The 16,561-nt window shown below is 44.2% G+C and overlaps 1 protein-coding gene across 1 annotated transcript in view; it reads right to left on the bottom strand.

Annotated features, from left to right (window-relative positions):
- adamts18 (ADAM metallopeptidase with thrombospondin type 1 motif, 18) overlaps positions 1 to 16,561 on the bottom strand; it is a gene marked incomplete at both ends in the record, with an annotated part of 45,921 nt that overhangs the window by 21,547 nt on the left and 7,813 nt on the right. Inside the window, 9 exons of the mRNA XM_080528144.1 lie at positions 2,984 to 3,132; positions 3,801 to 3,896; positions 5,453 to 5,606; positions 6,023 to 6,160; positions 7,610 to 7,715; positions 8,501 to 8,660; positions 9,518 to 9,601; positions 9,947 to 10,146; positions 10,897 to 11,182. Of these exons, the coding sequence (XP_080384270.1) occupies positions 2,984 to 3,132; positions 3,801 to 3,896; positions 5,453 to 5,606; positions 6,023 to 6,160; positions 7,610 to 7,715; positions 8,501 to 8,660; positions 9,518 to 9,601; positions 9,947 to 10,146; positions 10,897 to 11,182 (1,373 nt within the window). The remainder of the gene's footprint in view (positions 1 to 2,983; positions 3,133 to 3,800; positions 3,897 to 5,452; positions 5,607 to 6,022; positions 6,161 to 7,609; positions 7,716 to 8,500; positions 8,661 to 9,517; positions 9,602 to 9,946; positions 10,147 to 10,896; positions 11,183 to 16,561) is intronic.

Here is a 16,561-nt window from a genome sequence, read left to right as displayed (position 1 = left end):
ATCATCTGAGGGGCTTTCTGCCGTATAGGGCTCTCATTCTGCTGCTGTGTGCACAGTCGATAGATTCAACCTGATCACCGCTGCTCAGATCAACCTGCTGCTGCTGTGGTGGGTGGGCTTACCCTATCTAATGCAGACCATCCTTGGTCTGCTCCCCTCCTACCTTTCTAACCACCTGTCACGCAAGCAATCCGTCTACGGCCTTCGCACACATCATCACATACTCCATCCTCTTGGTCCGGACCATGAAAGGCAAAAGGGCGTTCTCATTTGCAGCCCCTTCCTCTTGGAATTCTTTACAGCAGAGTCTGAAACTGTCTCATCTGATCCCTCTTTCCAGTTTCAAGCTCTTGCTGAGAGACATACAGTGCGAGTCTATGATTTGTTCTTGCAATTGAGTTGACCCTCCCTTTTGCCCATTGCTGACCCCTCCCTGTCCCTAGCTCTTTAGCTGTCTAGTTTTAGGTGTTGTAGTTTGAGATTATCTTAGACTGTTTTAGACTAGTTTTAGTTTTAGACTATGTAGTTTTAGTTTAGTTTTAGACTATGTAGGCCAGGTTTTGTATTGTATTTGTTTGTGGTGGATGTTGTATGCCTGTGAACAGGTCACACTTGAAAATGAGCCCTTGGGGCTCAATGTGTTTTTACCTGTATAAATAAAGGTTAAATGAAATAAAAAAATAATGCATATGTTCAGGCTTTTATTCTGAAAAATGTAAATAAATGTCAACGTTGTTGAAAATCAATGACACACTCGCTAGTCAAGCCAAAATATGTGAGTGGAATACTCACCGAATTCATTGCATTGCAATATTTTGGCTTGACTAGGGGGGGGTGTTTCATTGATTTTCAACAACGTCAACATTTACTTACATTTTATCTACAGAATAAAAGTCGGAACATTTGGTCGGTTGCCGACTTGTTCCCACTTTCACCAGCTGCTGTCACATTATGCGCATACACATGTACACACACAGGCAAATACACACACACACACACACACACACACACACACGGTACACCACTGACATGGAAATAATACGCCATTCCATATCTTCAGTCAGTTGATGAGTCCTGGATGTAATGATCCTTTCCTGCCAGTCATTGATTGATTGATTGAAAACTTTATTAGAAGGTTTGCAGAAGTAGGTACATGACAGTACATATTACATACAAGGTCAACTAACAGGATAAAAACCCAAGAAAGCCACTGGCTTATTTCAATTGGGGTCCTTGATTTAGGGGGGGTGTTGTCATCAGTGTTGTCATCAGTCTGAAAGCAGGACAGAGGCTCAGGTATCTAAGCCACCTGTACATCAATACTGGCCCTGCTATTGTTTTGTCCTTCTCTGAAGTACTGAAGACCTAACTAAAGCATACAAACCTGCCTCCAGAGTGGCTCTTAATCTCTCATTAATACAGGAGTCAAAGGTCACATGATCTCGCCCCTCTTGAGCTTTCCCATCGATCTCACTAGTAGTAGCGATCGATAAACATGCAATCATTATACTATGGTTAAAGGCCCACGTGTAAGAAATCCTCAAGGAAGTGGCCTGGGGTGGTCCAGTGGTCTAGCACCACGGTCTACAGTGCACACACATGCCCATGTCGGCATGGGTTCGAATCCGGCCCATGCCCTGCTGACATACCCTCTCTTCCTTACTTTCCTATCTGTCTACTAAAATGTACAAATATGAGTGGGGCTGCCCCACTCAGAAAAAATAACCTTTAACCTTTCATCCTCAAGGAAGAGAGGCCCCGGGTGGTGACGTTAGTCATTCACAGAGCTATACGGGAAAGGAACGGCAGATATACACTCACGGAACACTATTTTTAGGAACACTATACTAATACTGGGTAAGGCCTCCCTTTGCTCTCAAAACAGCCTCAATTTCTTTGTGGCATTGATTCCACGAGATGAAACATTCCTTGTGAGATTCTGGTCCATGATGACATGATTGCATCACACAATTCCTGCAGACATTGGTGCACTTTCAAGCTGTGATTCTCCCGTTCTAGCACATCCTATTGTGTACTATTGGATTCAGATCCGGTAAAAACCGGGAAGGCCATTAAAGAACACTGAACTCATTGTCATGTTCATGGAACCAGTTTTAGACGACTTTTGCTTTGTGACATAGTGCACATGGTCAGCAACAATACTCAAACACTCAAGGCTGTGGCATTCAGGAGATGATTGTATGGTATTAACTGGTCCAAAGTGTGCCAAGAAAAACATTCCCCACACCATTACACCACTTGACAAAAATGAGAAGGTGTTCCTAATTTAAAGTGTTCAATGAGTGTAGCTCGGAGCAATTTTCAATAAAACGTGTTGTGTTTTGTGTGAGTGTGTGTGTGTGTTTCACTAATCACTTTACGTCGGCGGTGATTGAATGAACGTGTTAAGAGCTTTGTGTTACCTGGGGAAGAGTACTGAAGCGTGCTGGAGGGCAAGCAGCGAGGCACACTACTCGCTGTGAGCTGTGCATATTAAACTGCCACAATAGACCTGTAAGTTGGCCTATTGTCAACTCCTACGTGACAGATGATAGTGTTTAACAGGCTGACAGCCCACTGGCACACAGGTGGTGTGTGTGTGTGTGTGTGTGTGTGTGTGTGTGTGTGTGTGTGTGTGTATGTATGTGTGTGTGTGTGTGTGTGTGTCTGTGTGTGTGTGTGTGTGTGTGTGTGCCCAATTTACACAGCCCTGTTTACACAAGCCAACACACGGTTTGTTGGGTCTTGCGTGTGGAGGATGCTAACAGCTAACGGTTATTTAACAAGCTACGGTAACGATCATCGTGCCGCTCTCTTCGACAGTATGTATACCAGAGCAAAAGAGAGAGCTGAGTCAGCTCCTAAATCAGCAGCGGAGCTGTCAGAGCCTACCTGACCCTACGGTATTCGGAGAGCACAGTACTCTCTATAGTATGTCCCGTAGCTGAGAGGAGAGGAGGCGTCGACTGACAGGACAGGTTACCTGGGGCTGTTGCAGGATCGCTCCCTGTACATCACCCCTCCCCCACAGGTCCTGGAACAATCCGACCACTCGGACCACCCCGACCACTGACCGTGGACAGCCCTGGGGCCGTGGTCACCATACTTCACACACTGGCCCCTCCGACACCACTGTGGAGAGGGAGAGAGTGGGTAGAGAGGATAGAGAGAGAGAATGAGAGAGAGAGATAGAGAGAGAGAGAGAATGAGAGAGAGATAGAGAGAGAGAGAGAGAGAGAGAGAGAGAGAGAGAGAGAGAGAGAGAGAGAGAGAGAGAGAATGAGAGAGATAGAGAGAGAGAGGGACGGAGTGTATGAAAAAGTGGAGTTAGTATCAATGATGGGATCTTTGGCTTAGCCCAGGCCTGAGGTTCCTGGTTTGGGTGAATGCCCAGCACCACACCTGGAGGACTGGGCCCATCTGAGCCAAACCACACACTCACACACATCACCACCTTTCTCTCTCTCTCTCACTATCATCTTTCACAGCGGAAAAAGAATAGAAGCCTTGTGTCCTTACAGGACATTTAACAATGCACAAAATGCTCCCGCAGGTGTGTGTGTGTGTGTGTGTGTGTGTGTGTGTGTGTGTGTGTGTGTGTGCGTGCGTCTTTGTGAACCTGTCTTTTGTGCATGTTTTATGACTGTATATACTGTACATGCGTGTGCCTCTTTAGGTATGTGTATGTTTCACTGAGTAATAACGAAGACCGAGGGAAAACCTCTGTGTCCTTCCGAGTCAACGTGAGATATGGTCAAAACGAAGGAATCGCTTACTCGCTAAAAAAGTGAGACACTCACCATATCTGGCCCACAGCTGGTCCCCTCAGCAGCAGGCATGAACTTGGTTTCACACCTGTGGCCAGTCCGATGGCACCACAGTGACTTACAGATGTCCTACAGAGCCAAAAAACACCCCAGCAGTCAGCCATGATCCAGAGATCCACTCCCCTTCATCACACACACACACACACACACGCACACACCATGAAACCCCCGACCGCCATAGCTAGCCGCTAAACAAAAAACCTGTCAAAACAAATCATTGTATTGCCCTAAATGAAACAGCCCTATTATTGTATCTTTTATTTCCTTCCCACAATGCAGCGGTAAGTAGGGGGAGATGAGGGGTTGTATGCCAGGCCAATGGACCTGTGCCCACGCTGGCGTGATGCCCGACTGCATCTGGCAGACAGAGAAGGGGTTTCTGACAGAACCCGTCTCCCTGTGGTAATCTAGTGGTGCAGACCGGGCTAGTGTGCCATGGCTGTACGAGCGCACGGCTAATTAGGTGTCCTCCGTGCTGTGAGGAAAAATTAGTACAGGATCCCAACAGGGACAAAAAACACACAAAAAACACAAACACCCACAAATCCTTGTTAATTAACATGTAGGTTCACCCCCAAATAGAGGTACCATCTCGGGAGAGGGGATTCAGAATCAGGCCTGGGTTCAGGAGAACACAAAAGAGGTATGGGAAGGATATACAATGGACCGAGCTCCACTATGAGAACTAATCCTGCTAGATGGACTCTATGTGTGTTGATTACCCAAGACAGACAGGCTCCTTTTTTTAGACCTCTATATCCTTATTCATAGGTGATTTGCATGTGAATACATGTCTTGTTGAATGTATGTATAGTCGAGGCTTATTGAGGCCTACTCCCTTAGGGTTGTGTGTGTTGTGTTCAGGGAAGGCTGCACTCCAGGATTGGTTTGAATACTGTAATGGGAGGTTAAATACTGGTGTTTTGAATGTAGATTATCATTGTAGGACCATCCATGGTCGTACAAAGATAATGTAGATTGAACAACTGATTTTATGAGAGCATACATCCAGTAAAACCCAATAAAAGTTCTGTTTCAATAGTCATTGCATGAGAAAATCAAACAAACATTATGGATCTTCCTGAAATTCAGTACATGCAAATAAACACCCCTCCTCTAAAGGACTTTTAGATGGATTTAATTTCAGGATAATAAAATTTTACACAAAATAACCCATATGATACATGAAATACGACATGAAATGAAAAATACGATATGATAAAATACTATACATACTGTACAACTTTACTTATAACCTTGAAGGTTGTATCATATTATATTATATTGTATTATATTGCATTGTATTGCATTGCATTGTATTGCATTGCATTGCATTGCATTGCATTGCATTGCACTGTACTGTACTGTACTGTATTGTATTGCATTGTATTGTACTGTACTGTACTGTACTGTATTGGATTGGATTGCATTGTATTGCATTGCATTGTATTGTATTGTATTGTATTGTATTGTATTGTATTGTATTGTATTGTATTGTATTGTATTGTTTTGCATTGCATTGAATTGTATTGTATTGTATTGCATTGCATTGTATTGGATTGGATTGTACTGTATTGGATTGGATTGGATCATTAGGTAATACGATTCCCTCTCAGGCAGCCTACCTTGACAAAGTCCAGGTTGCAGAGTTTGGCCTTGGAGCCAAACTGCCACTTGCACTGTGTGTCAGCATCATAGAGCTGTCCAGGTAGCTGCTCCGGGTATTTATACTGTCCTATCTGCCTGGGCTCGTCCACCAGACAAGATGCCTGGGCTGTTCTGTGGAATACAACAAACAAAACACACAACATTTAAACAGGGAACTAGTACATTGAACAAAAATATAAACGCAAAACTTTAGTTTTTGATCCAATTGTTCATGAGTTGAAATCAAAGATCTAAGACTTTTTCTATGTACATAAAAGGCATTTATTAGGCGCTGAACTATGGATTTCACAGATATGCATTTTCATTTATTGTTTTAAAAATGAAGTTTTGAGTTGATCAGACTGTTGATTGTGGCCTGACACAGTGCTCACAGTGCTCACTAACACAGATTTCCAACTCCACCAATCCTCCAACCAATCTATACCGTACCACATTATAAAAAGCTAGAAATATAACCAAATACATTTCAAGAAAAATGACATTTCTAGTCATCTCAAACATGTTCTACTCTTGTCCACTGGGCTTACCCAAGGAAGCGGCTGAGGTACTGGCGACTGCATGTGGACCAGGAGAAGACACCGTTGTTTCCTGCCAGGGTGGGAGACATGATGTTCCCCTCCGCTTTACGACAGGGATTACCTTCTCCATCATGGATCATCCCAAAACTGGAGAGAGAGAGAGAGAGAGAGAGAGAGAGAGAGAGAGAGAGAGAGAGAGAGAGAGAGAGAGAGAGAGAGAGAGAGAGAGAGAGAGAGAGAGAGAGAGAAATATTTAAGCAATATCACACAAGAGGGAGTGTGTTATACTGAATATCAGCACGGCTGTGATTCGGTCGTAGTATAACAGCACGACCTCGAGTGTGATATTGCTTTTATACAACAGTTCTACAGCGCGATGCATTAGTTAACAGTAATAAGCGACAACAGATTATGATTTGTTTGTTTATTTAATCATAAAAATAAACAAAAAATAGTTCCGCAACTGAACTTCAAATGGACTGTTGCCTAGTAACCTGAACACAAACATGTAGTCGAATTAACGGTCATTTAGTAGAACATCTGTGCGGCGGAGTGATACATATAGTTAAAAGTCCCAGTGCTGTTATACTGTATATCGTAACTCATGGAATGCCTCTTGTCCAATCAAATTACTTGGTCGGAACTAACTGTTGTATAAACCAAGATAAAGTTTTACTAAGAGACATCATTACAGTAACGCCTATTCTGAGGACAGGTCAGGCCTCCCCTCATCAGATGGCACAACATCTGTGTAGACTTCCAACGTTGTCTTGCATTTTCAGCAGTGTGCTGACATCTCAAACAGTCTCATGCTTTGTCTCCAAACAGAGTGTGACCTGCTGTATGTTTTGAAATGATCCTCAATTTGTCAATGATTAATGTTTTTTGGCCCGGATGAGGGTTTTTCATCAGAACAATGGTGCATAATCTGGGAATGGGTCTAACATCCTTACATGTTGCCAGCTTGGCGTGTCTTTTGGGAGTAGTTCCAGTTAATGTTGAGAGGGTGCCAAGCAGACAAAGGATTTGTTGTTGTTTTTTTGGCGGGGGGTTATGACATAAAATCTCAAATGTCAAATATAAATCTTATCTTAATGGAAACGACTTGTAAACACAAATACAATACGAGCAGCGCCGATGGTAGCGCAGATTGTCATGGAGCAAATGAAGTGGTGTGCTATAGCTTAATATTATGTGGTTGTGGGTTATTCCTCTCTTTGAAATGGACCCATCTTTCTTTCATTTAGCTCAGTCTATTGATGCTAGTAGGTAATAGGTACTATATCAAATCACAACTCAGCAACTATAGTTAAACGACTTGTATGTGTCTGTTACTGTAGCTCTCTAATTTCAAACAGAAATTCGACGTTGTAAATCATCTTTCTCTCAACAAGTTCTCCTAACAGATTAGTAGTTAAACGACGTGTATGTGTCTGTTACTGTAGCTCTCTAATTTCAAACAGAAATTCGACGTTGTAAATCATCTTTCTCACAACAAGTTCTCCTAACAGTCTGTTCTCCTTTATTTGAAAGGAGGGTTGCTGGCTAGGCTAAATGCTAGAAGCAATGATGATGATGGGTATATGCTCTACATACTTGTGTCCTGATTCATGGGCAATGGTGAAAGCTAAGCCCAGTCCCGTGTCCTCATTGATAGTGCAGCTCCGGTATTTACTACACATCCCACTGATGGGAGCGAAACCTGCACAGAGAGAGAGAGAGAGAGAGAGAGAGAGAGAGAGAGAGAGAGAGAGAGAGAGAGAGAGAGAGATAAAGAGAGAGAGAGAGATATTAAGAGGTTGGGGAGATATCAGAAAACCATCAGAAAAATAAGTGTTTGGGGACAAGTTTGGCCGTAGGCAGTGAAATATAAAAATATATAATTGTTCGTCCTCAGAAATGCTAATCCTTCTAAGGGAGAGTGAATTACCATGGCTGCTGTTTCACGGCAGTACACTAAATGCAGTCTTTACTGTTTAAATGGTCCACTGAGAGCTTGAAGGCCATTCATTAAGTTGCAAAGAGCATACTCACACCCTAAGGCTCTCTCTCCCTTTACAGTGCATCCCAAAGCATATAATTGTGTCTTGGAGCTTTTGTGATGAATTCATTACAGTTGCTTGGTGCTTAGGTTTGGAGTGATCTGTACAATGCACACCGTGTGTGTGTGTGTGTGTGTGTGTGTGTGTGTGTGTGTGCGTGTGTGCGTGCGTGCGTGCGTGCGCGTGTGTGTGTGTGTGTTTTTGTGCACACGTATGCAAAATATGTGCAGCAGACGCAGGAGATGGGGTCCCCTGCTCTGAGGGCAGAGCAGACATGATCCCTCCCACCCTTACCCCTAACCTTAACCATGACCCTTAACTCAATATTCGCCCTCAAAGGTTTTGAAGATAATAGCCATATTTGTATTTTGCACCATGGCCTTCTAGTAACGACCACTACCCCTGGTGGGTGAGGTGGCCATGTGGTGGCCAAGTGAAACCTTACCCAGGGTGTCACAGGGCTCGTTCTTCCAGGAGCAGATGTCCAGGCCGGTCAGAAGGACCGCGTGGTCGTGGCGTTTTCCGTTCTTGCCTATGAGCTCTGACTGCCACTGACAAAAGCTGTTGAGGGACTGGTCAGCGTGGTGGTTGATGGACAGACCCACCTGGAGATGAACAGGAGAGAGAGAGAGAGAGAGAGAGAGAGAGAGAGAGAGAGAGAGAGAGAGAGAGAGATAGTAGGAGAGAGAGAGAAAGAGAGAGAGAGAGATAGTAGGAGAGAGAGAGAGAGAGAGAAAGATAGTAGGAGAGAGTGAGAGAGAGAGAGAGAGATAGTAGGAGAGAGAGAGAGAGAGAGTGAGAGAGAGAGATAGTAGGAGAGAGAGAGAGAGAGATATAGTAGGAGAGAGAGAGAGAGAGTGAGAGAGAGAGATAGTAGGAGAGAGAGAGAGAGAGATAGTAGGAGAGAGAGAGAGAGAGAGAGGGAGAGAGAGAGAGAGAGAGAGATAGTAGGAGAGAGAGAGAGAGAGTGAGAGAGAGAGAGCGAGAGGAAGGAAGGGATAGATATTGTTTCGGTATAGATATAGGTAGGTATCGGTATACTAAAGGTAGAGTAAAGGACACTTGACACGTTTGGCATTGAGCATGCCTTTTAGTTTAGGAGTAGGCACAATTATTGTCCAATTTAGAAACGTTCCCGTAGTGTTGGGGTAGGTTGTGCCTATATGTGACACGTTCTAATGCTTCGGTCCTCATGTTGGGATGCGATGTAATAATCAGACTTTTATTTCGAAAAATGTGAATACATTTCCGCTTTGTTGAAAATCAATGACACATCGCTAATCGACTAACACACCTTGTTTTGTGAGTATTTTTGGCAAGTTTGTGTTGTGATTCTCAACAACGTTGAAACGTAGTTCCGTGTTTCAAAATAAAAGTCCGAACATTTTGATTGGTTGCCGACATGCGGACCAAATGATCAGACTGTGTCACATGTTGTCAATCTCAGTTCAATGTCACTCACTGGGTCCTGTTCCAGGAGAAGGAGGCTGACCACCACAATGTTGATGTCCGTTCCTATGGTGCCGTCTTTGAAAAGGCTGGAGACCTAAGACAAAATGAAACCCACATTACCAGAGTATGAGATAAATATTTAACCTGCTGGTTAAGATTAAACCCAGTTTCAATATATTGTGTCAAATCACAATATCCATCGATAACAATGACTTGTGATGACCTAATGTACAATAATCTCTGTTACACTGTATATGCAGTAGGGTTTAAGTTAGTCAAAAGTAGGTCAAAAGAAAAAAAGAAAGTCATGTAAAGATGACTGTTGACAGGTGCCCCTCCCTTGCCCTAACTCACCATGTTCATAACAGACCATACCATGTTCATAATAATTCATAGGATGTTCATAGCCAGTTCACAGCATGTTTATAACTGTTCATACCATGTTCATGACAGTGAGGACGTAGGTGGTGACGTTCTCTCTCCCATGTTTCTCCAGCATCTTCCTGTCCGCCACCACCAGTGTCTCCACATTCAGACCCCCCACCTTGTTTGGTGGGATGGGCGATCGCTTCGCCCTCCCTGGGAGCTCAAACTCATCAGCCATGACGTGTCGATCTTCAGCAGGGGGCTTGGGAGTGTCTACAGGTAGAGGAAGGGAGAGTGAGAGAGGGGGGGGAGGACAGTGATAGAGAAAGGGAGAGAGAGGGGTGGGGGACAGCAAAAGAGAGAGAGGAAGAGAGAGAGAGAGAGAGAGAGAGGTACTTTGGAATGAGGCTCACATGTCTGATCCTCCCTTTTCCTGGGCCTTTCCCCTGATAAGAGCTGGCAAAGTGTTGAAAGGCCAGGAAATATTCACTCTGCATGCTGCTTCCTAGTATTCATTACAATAAAGGCCCTATGGTTCTATCTTTGAGCATTGTTTTAATAATTTATCTATTACAATCAACAGCTGGGGAGCATTTTCCACAATGAAACACTTTATATTGTATTTTGTACCTGTAAAAAAAAACTACCCAGACCCATATCAAGCCAAGTCCTGGAGTAAAGACTAAAAATACTTCCTGATGCAATAGTAGGCTTAATACGTGTAGGCAATATGTTAAAGAAAGGGGAAAAAATGCATTTCCATGTTTTTTTCTGCTACAAACGTACAGTACCAGTCAAAGGTTTGGACACACTTCCCAATTCAATTGAATGGGAAAGTGTATCCAAACGTTTGACTGGTACTGTATAATAGAAGAATTCAGATGTTGTTTACATACAGTATTTGTGGTTGAGAGGAATCAACTAGCTACCACTGACTCACTCGTGTGATGTGTCTCATGTGTTTTCCTCATATGAGCAGACCAAGGGTAAAAGAAGAAGGAAGAAGGAAGATCCCTTACATACATTGCTTGCGGCGTCCACAGAAGTGTTGTCTCTGCAGCTTCCCGTGCTGGTATTCGTGATGATGTTGGTGGTGTTGCGGATGCCGTTGCAGGTATGGGTTGCCAGGTCTGGACCTGTAGTTGCCAGATTGGGGGCTGCTGCCGCCGTGCACTATGTGTTCAGCTGAGCGTTTGTAGACAACATGCGGGTGATGTCCAGGGGGGGTGCTGTAGTTGTGCTCCATAGCCAGGTGCTGGGGGAGAGGGGCAATGAAGTACTCCTCCGATGACAACCGGATCAGACCTGACTGGAGAGTAAAGTTTACCGATCAGACCAAGCTGAAGAGCACAGATCACAGGTCAGACCTGACTGGAGAGCATTCTATACAATGTCACTGAACATGTCTAAATAGTGATGATCACATATCAGAGCAGAGCACTGACACTATCAGCATTAGACGTTTCAGACCTAATGGCTAAATGTGGACAAACCTCTGATCACCACCAGCAGACTAGCTTGCCCTTATAAAAAGTGCATTTAGGAATGATTTGGCAGTAGATGTCAGCTCAGGCCTGAAGGCAGGGCCGGTCCTAGGCATTTAGGTGCCCTAGGCGAGAGTATGATTTGATGCCCCCCCCAAAATTTTTAGGGGCGCCACCACCACCACCACATTAAGCCACCAGTACTGCCTCATCACAACCCACACATTCAACAGTAAAAATATGGACAACAATGGTTTCAAGACAAATATAGACAGTAGACATATTTTCATAGAGACATGAAATTCATAGAGACAAAAAAAAATAAAAAAATGTTGGGGCATTTGGCGCCTCCCAGGCATTTGGCGCCCTAGGCGACCGCCTAGTTCGCCTATGCCTAGGACCCACCCTGCCTGAAGGGACAGTCACATATCAACCCGGACACCGACACAGACGAGGCAGAGACATGTCAGCAGGTCAAAAACTGCAACGGGAATGTACATATGTGAGCAAGATGGCAGCACAGGCTATCAGAGCTATGCTGGGGCAGCTGCTCTCACTAGGATTGGATTCCTAACCAAAGGGGGGTAGAAGGTTCACAGTCCCTCCAGCACCACCACTTACTACCCCCTCAGACAGCAGCATAAAAAAACAGCTGTGCAAAACGCAAGCAGAGGCAGTCGCCATGGATACAGCATGGGAAACATCGCCGAACAACCAAACGGTATAGAGTAGCTAGTTATGAGTTTCCGTGTGGAAGGATTTTGTACCTAACTAGTAATGGTTCATGGTTCATTAATCATTGAAGGTTGTCCTATAGACCCATGATAATATGGCTGAAGAGTTCTCAAAGAAGAAACCCGAAGGAATAAAAAAAAACTTTTGTTGAACAGACCTTGACCAGAAGATACTACTCTTTAACCAAACAGCTCTTCATGTGAATAATTTATTTCGATACACTCTGAGGAAAAGGAATAAGGTGTTGAAAGAAAAGACAAACAAAAGAAAGAGGAAAACAGGAGTTGAACCAGCCTCTCAAAGGCGGTTTGTAAAAACACTTACAGTAGAGGAGAGTGGCTATTAATCTACAAGCGTCAAGCGTGGTTATGTTATCAGAGCTAGCTAGCACCGCAGGGGACTAGATCAATCTGATTATCCAGCATAAACATGATACAGCGGTCTCCCCCTCACATGATAAAGGAGGACTTCCCTGTCTGAGACCTCTCTACAGAATTCAGCTACTCAGCTAAATGGGCTATCATTTCAAGAGGCAACCAAGGATTGGTACATCCTTTTTCAAGAGGCAACCAAGGATTGGTACATCCTTTTTTGCCCTTTTCCATTATAGTCATTGATTCGAGAAGAATATGACTTATAGATGCTTCATGAGCTAGTTTAACTGTCCTACCCCGTCAGAAATCCATTGCTTGTAAACAATAATTGTAAACAAATACTTTATAGCGGAGACCACTTTGTTATTGTCTGAATCCCAGGCTGCAAAGATCCAAAGATCTCTTGATATATATTGTGGGGGTGTTGTGCATGCATGCATGTGTGCATGTGTGCGTGTGTGTGGTGTTCGTGTGTGTAGAGTTATAACACTAAATTAAATGTGATGCCAAAGATCACACACAACTAAACATAAGAACGTGATCATGTTGTATCACGAAAAGGCACTGAATTACTGTATCACCTCAAAATGCAGTTCAAATTTGATTGACTCACCAGTTAAATTTCTCTCTAGGGAATGCAACAGTACTAGATCCAAGGCTTACATTTCGGGAGCTTAGAATTATAAGGTTCTATCTCCGTCAAAAATGTCAACATTTTAAAAATAACATTAGCATTAATAAACGCCTAATGGATCAGATTATGTAAAAAACTCAATTTTGACAAAAATTGAGATAAAACCTTATAATTCTATAATTCTAAAGTCACGATTTGCTACTGACAGTACACCACTCCAAATAATAAAACATCCAATGTAAAATGTGTAGAAATATTGTTACATTACTATATATACACAGGAGACACTTTTATGGTATGCAGTTACGTTTTAGTTTTTAATTCAGAAAAAGATAGATAGGATCTGTCTTATTGACATCCTACTTTTTTAACAGCCATACAGCTTTAGCTTTGCATATGGGCTTAGAGGGAACATCAATTTAGAAACATTATCCACATGCAAGGGTTGTTGAAGGTTTTGCTAAGCCCAGTAATGGAGCATTTTTTCTGTCTGTGCAATGTGTCAGCATTAGGTGACAGCAGTATTCCGCCCTATCTACAAGCAGGAAGGCAGATGGGCAGGAAGACAGACAGACAGACAGGCAGGCAGGCAGACACACAGGCAGGCAGGTAGTCAGGCAGGCAAGTAAGCAGGCAGACAGGCAGATAGGCAGGCAAGGCAAGCAGACATACAGACATACAGACACACAGACAGGCAGACATACATACAGGCAGGCAGGCAAGTAAGCAGGGAGACAGGCAGATAAGCAGGCAAGGCAAGCAGGCAGGCAGACAGAGACAGACAGGCAGGCAGGCAGACAGGCAGGCAGGCAGACATACAGACATACAGACACGCAGACAGGCAGACGGGCAGACAGACAGACAGACAGACAGACAGGGATTTACTTTTCTGGGCTGCATTTAAATCATGTAAGAAGATTCTATAGCCATCACAGAACAAATTGTTACCCACTCTCTTCTCAGTTTGACACATGCAAATGCAGGCATGTAATTGAAACAATATATCTCTGGTCTGAGAGGTCATTCCATTTTGGTTTGGTTTCCTGAAACATCTCATTCCTTTTCCTCCTCGGTTGAGCGAACCTCAGCCTCGCACTCTCTCTGACCACTGTCTGTGATGGCAGACTACAGACTTAGAGTGTGCTGAACTTTACACATTCCGTCTGGCCATGATGGAATGCCTTCTAATCTCCACCCCCACACCCCTGCACACCCTTCACCCCCGCACTCCACCCTCTCCGACACCACTAACTCCCCAAATCCAGCCCCAAATAGCTGTGCATTCAGCCATCGATGCCCCCCCCCCCCCCTCCACACCCCAACACCTCTCTGACCAACTCTGACCATTCCCTCTGTGTGACACCCCAACCCCCCAGCCCCCATCCCATCTTAGCCATCCCCTTACACCCCCCCCATCCACATTTTAGTCCACAGACTAGTAGCAGGTGGCAAAGTATACACTGGGTCAGCCCACAAAGAGTGCAGGGGAACCATGCAGAAGAAGCCCAGTGTCCCATGTTGTGAAAACAAGTTGGTGAGCCGTGGCAGACTGCCCACAGCCAACGCAGGCATCCGCTCCCACCAGCGCCACTGCCCCGTTTTACCCATGGGACAGAGAGACAGGGACAGGGATAGGGACAGGGGGGCACTTTAGGGGGAAAAGGGCCTGTGTCTGTTCCAATCAACCACAACACCGCTATCACTATTGATCAATTCCTAGCCTGATAGTAATGGGCAGTAATGACTGTGTGTGGTTGTGTGTGTGTGTGTGTGTGTGTGTGTGTGTGTGTGTGTGTATGTGTGTGTGTGTGTGCGTGCGTGTGCGTGCGTGCGTGTGTGCGTGTGTGTGTGTGTGTGTGTGTGTGCGTGCGTGCGTATGTTTCTATGAGCCAAAGGGGTTAGGTTAGTTATTGTTTTACTTTGCAATTCACCTATGTATCTTATCTTCCTTCGCGTCTGCATCTCTGTAGGCTAAAGTGGCCTCCTTGAAACAGGCCAGACAGCGGAGAGCAGCAGTGACCATGGAGACACTGACAAACAGGGCAAGTCAGAAAAGTGTGGAACTCCTTCCATTGCCTCAGTAGCCACAGGACTTGTGCTGAGTGCTGTGAGTCTGAACCACCCTGTCATTTCATTACCCTTTTCCACTGCACAGTAAAGCTCCTTTGAACTGTCAAAAGAACCTCAACAACAAACAAACTCTCTTTCTGTTCCTCTCTCTCTCTCTCTCTGTCTGTCTCTCTCTCTCTCTCTCTCTCTCTCTCTCTCTCTCTCTCTCTCTCTCTCTCTCTCTCTCTCTCTCTCTCTCTCTCTCTTTCTCTCAAACAGTGAGATATGTTTGCATAAAGTGATGCTACTGCACTGGTACAAGACATCCCAGGACAAGCCAAGACATACTGCCAACCTAGTCAGCAGTAACAGAATACGTAACTACGACAACAAGAGAGAGAAAAACTGCATTCGAGACAATGACGGGAGACAAAAAAGGCTCAAAACCCCAATCTGTGTGACCCGGGATCCAGGATCTCATTACTAACTTCCTGTGTTGATGTGCCCCTCCACCACAGACATACACACACAACAGACCGCCCACGACAAACGTGCGCTAACCATAACTCTGGAGGTGTTCCACTGTAAGCACTTCCCATTGTCTGACCCCCTGCCCCCCAGACACACACACACACACACACACAGATACAGAAACACAGAAACGCACACACACAAACACACACACACACACCCACCACACCACACTCAATTAGCCCACATGTGTTCCATTTGTCCCAGAGACATACCAAACTTTACTGTCAAATATCTAACAACATCTCCCAGCAGTAAGCAGATGGAGGTGCCTATATGCTTGATAATGGGAGGAAATTGATTCCATCTGTTTGGATGTGATGTGTCTCCGAATGTCTGTAAGAGTTCTGAGAATGTTACAACTACAGGATACAATGGAAAAGCAGAAGATCAGAAGAGCCATTATTAAACACATGCATTCAAGACACTTCAGAAACGTATGTGCCAGTAACATTATTATTAGATTGATTCGAAAGACCTACAGAAAAATATGTTCATCAAAAAGATCTCCTTTCAAGCAATTCACTCAGCCAGAAATACCTTAGGCTTAAACAATTGCCTTTCAGTATTGAAGACAAAATCATCTCACTGAAATGTACAGAAATGTCCCAGATATGACCTAAATTACAAACGTACTGCTCTATTTACTGACAACTATCATTTCAAATAATGCTATACAATTTAGATACATTTTAATATATACTGGGGAAAGTGTGTCCAAACTTTTGACTGGTACTGTCCATACATACAGTATTACACACACACACATGACTCAATGTTGGTCATGAAAGAATATGCAGTGTAATCTGATAGGTCCTTGTAGATGTATAGAGTTTCACAGGGAGTAAAGGGAAGAACTTGACACCCAGGTCCTCTCCTCA

The sequence above is a fragment of the Nansenia antarctica genome (genome assembly GCF_963989245.1).
Source record: "Nansenia antarctica genome assembly, chromosome: 4".
Lineage (NCBI taxonomy): Eukaryota > Metazoa > Chordata > Actinopteri > Argentiniformes > Microstomatidae > Nansenia > Nansenia antarctica.
This window is presented reverse-complemented; position numbering and strand designations above follow the sequence as displayed.